The 3,402-nt window shown below is 35.3% G+C and overlaps 1 protein-coding gene across 1 annotated transcript in view; it reads left to right on the forward strand.

The window, feature by feature from the left end:
* The window catches only part of RAD51C (RAD51 paralog C), a 41,558-nt gene extending 38,429 nt beyond the window's left edge, over positions 1 to 3,129 (forward strand). The window contains exon 8 of the mRNA XM_006899429.1: positions 2,884 to 3,129. Coding sequence (XP_006899491.1) covers positions 2,884 to 2,959 — 76 coding nt within the window. The 3' untranslated portion in view covers positions 2,960 to 3,129. The remainder of the gene's footprint in view (positions 1 to 2,883) is intronic.
* The last annotated feature ends 273 nt before the right edge of the window (positions 3,130 to 3,402 follow it).

The following is a 3,402-nucleotide window of genomic DNA, read 5'->3' on the forward strand; positions in this document are numbered from 1 at the left end:
GTTATCAATGATTTCATCTTGCTTGCTACCGGTGCTGACACTAATTGGTACCAGTACTAGAAATCAAGAAATCAAAAGATGTCTTATACTGGGAAAGTCTGCTGTCAGAGACTTCTCCAAAATATTAAAGAGCAATGATGTCAGCTTAAAGACTCAGGTATGCCTGGTTCAAACCACGGTCTTTTCAGTCACCTGCTGTTCATCTAAGAGCTGGACAATGAATAAAAATGACAAAAGAAAATTGATACCTTTGAATTGTAGTATTGGAGAAGAATGCCGAGTGTCCCATGGACTGCTAAAAGAACAAACAGATATGTCTTGGAGAAAGTGCAACCATAGAGGCAAGTTTAGTGAAGCTTCATCTCACCTATCTTGGGCATGTTGTTATGAGAGGCTTTCCTTGGAAAAGGACATGCTTGGGGAGATGAAGGGTCAGTGAAAGAGAAAACAACCTTCAACGACATGGATGGACACACTGGTTGCAGCAGTGAGATTGGGGGCATATCTGTGATGATAACTAAGGATGGCACAGAACTAAGGACATGGTTCAGATCTGTTGTTCATAGAGTCGCTGTAAGTCATACTCAACTCGACAGCACTTAACAACAACTTACTATGGCTATTGTTATGTTAAAATGTATTGTAATTATTTATATAGTTTATAGAGTATATAACATTTTGGATTCTATTTTTTTTTTTTTCATCCTGGAACAGTAAAATGATGACTGTTGCCTGGTTGCTTCTTTTCTGACTTTGCCTCAAGTTTCAAAACTGAGAGCAATATATCATAAATAAGAGTTCTTTTTTAATTATCTTTTCAAACAAATGAGCAAAAAAACCTGTTTTCAAACAAATAAAATAAAACCTAAATCAAAATTTATGTACATGACTCATACCCCTGTAAGTCTATGATTTTTCTGTTAGAATCTCATTTTGTATTGATATATCAGCTCTTAAGTAATTTTAAAAGGTACTTTAAAAGATTTTTGTCTGTATTTGTTCCTCTCAAAATATTTGAACATAGTAAGAAATTTATCAACTGCTTATAATTTTTTTTTTTATTTTTTACTTTGTATAATACCTAATAGAATCCCACCAAAATAGATTTTGGGTTCTCATGATGATTTTTCTAGATATAATTACTTTAAAACAATGTGTCTTAGAAGCTTATATATTTTTTTTTAAAATTTAATTTTATTTTGTTGTTGTGTGCCATTGAGTCAGATTCGACTGGTACAGAAAGAGTTAGATTGCCCCTCCTTCTCCAGTGGAGCATCTGATGGATTTGAACTATGTGCCTTCATGATTATGGCGCAGCTTCTTGCTACTAGGCCACCAGAGCTCCAGAAGCTTATATTTAATATGAGTATGTGGTCCTCATTTATATTCCACAAAATAGTTTTAATAACAATATTGTAAAAACAAATTTTATTTCAATTGTTATTTTAACAAACATTACAGAAAAATTAGATTTCCATTCATTCATTGTTGCATTATCTTTTTTTTAATTTTAATTTTACTATTTTGTGTGTGTGTACCGTCAACTCGGATCTGATGAGTACAGGAGGAGATTGTCCCTCCTTCTCCAGCAGAGCATCTGGTGGATTCGAACTGCACGCCTCTGGGATTGCAGTGCAGCTTCTTGCCACTAGGTCACCAGAGCTCCCCCATTGTTGCATATCTCAACCCCCTGCCCACCCTTCCACCTACTCATTTCACTTTTTCAAGATTCATTGTTGCATAAATACTTCCCCCCTAGACCTCTTTACCATGATATATCTCTTACTCTGGGCTGTAAAAACAATTACTAACTTTAGTACCTTTGTAAAATTTTTCTATATATGAGTATACACATATTTATAAATGTGAGACAATACACTTTAACCTTTACTTATTAATATTTTCCTGTGTCAGTAATTTTTTTTTTACTTTTAGCATAAATAAGATCTCATCTGAGCATGAAATAATTTTTTCGCACCAGTTCTTATACTTTTTTGGTTGCTTTAAAATTTCACTTATATAAACACACTATTGGTATATCTAATAATTACTCTAGATTCTTACCACTGGGCCAATTGGCAGCATCATGATATATATGGTAAAGAGATTGAGATTGTTAACAGCTTTAGTTTGCTTGGCTCCACAATCAGCACTCTTGGCACCAGAAGCCAGGAAATTAAAAGACATATTACAATGGGAAAGTCTGCTGTTAGAGACCTCTTCAAAGTACTGAAGAGCAGTGATGTCACTCTCGAGACTAAGGTGCACCTGATACAGGCCACGGTCTTTGCAGTCACTTACTATGCATCAGAGAGCTGGACAATGACTAGGGATGGTAGAAGGAGAATTGATGCCTTTGAGCTGTGGAGTTGGAGAAGAGTGTTGAATATACCATGGACTGCTAAGAGAATGACCAGGTTCATCCTAAAGAGGGTAAAACCTGCTCCTTGGAGGCAAGGATTCGGAAGCTTTGTCTGACATATTCTGGAAATGTTGCAAGGAGGGACCAATCCTTGGAGAGGGAGGTCATGCTTGGCAGGTTGGGGGGACAGTGCAGGAGAGGAAGACCCTCGTGATCGGTTGATTCCGTGACTCGGGTAGTGGGGGTAGGTGTGTCAGAGACAGTGAGATTGGCACAGGATAGAGCTGGGTGGAGGGCTGTTGTACATAGCGTTGCTATGTGTTGCAGGCGACTTGATGGCACATAAAACAACAACATGCATACTTATTGTTTGGAATATTTTTGATGTTTCTTTGCTTGCTTTGCTTGTTGTGCTCTTAGATGACAAATAATAGAATTATTATAAAAAGAGCTATAAATTGTTAAATCAGTCATCTGAACTAGTTAACTAAGGTTGTGTGTATTTTTTTTTCTCTAAACAGGTTGGCAACATTGTACAAATCACCAAGCCAGAAGGAATCCACAATACTGTTTGAAATCACAGTCAGTATTATTTAATTAGAGTGGGATTTTTATATATTTGGACACTAATTATCTGAAAAGAGTATTTCCAAATTGTTTCTCTTGCCTACTGTAGGCACCAAACATATTTGAGAATAGTTTTTGATGATTAGAACATTATCCCCCAAATGATATTCAGAATACTCTAGTCACTGTTGAACTGAAGTATATTCTTTATTTTTTAAAATTTTATTCTTAAGATCTGAGGAAACACTTCTAGTTTAGTGTACTCCATGCCATATGTAATGTCAGAATATTACAGGTTTTAAATAAAATGGCTAAATATTTTCAGAAAAGCGATACCAACATTAGTGATTTTCGTTTGTAGATATTATCTTGGGCATCAAATATTTTCCTTTGGATTTACTATATGGAAATATATTTTTTAATTAAATTAGCATACTTTTCAATATTACTGAGCCAGGTTTATTTTTGGCATC

Source organism: Elephantulus edwardii, unplaced genomic scaffold (assembly GCF_000299155.1).
Source record: "Elephantulus edwardii isolate Elephantulus edwardi_28Jun2011 unplaced genomic scaffold, EleEdw1.0 scaffold00257, whole genome shotgun sequence".
Taxonomy (NCBI): domain Eukaryota; kingdom Metazoa; phylum Chordata; class Mammalia; order Macroscelidea; family Macroscelididae; genus Elephantulus; species Elephantulus edwardii.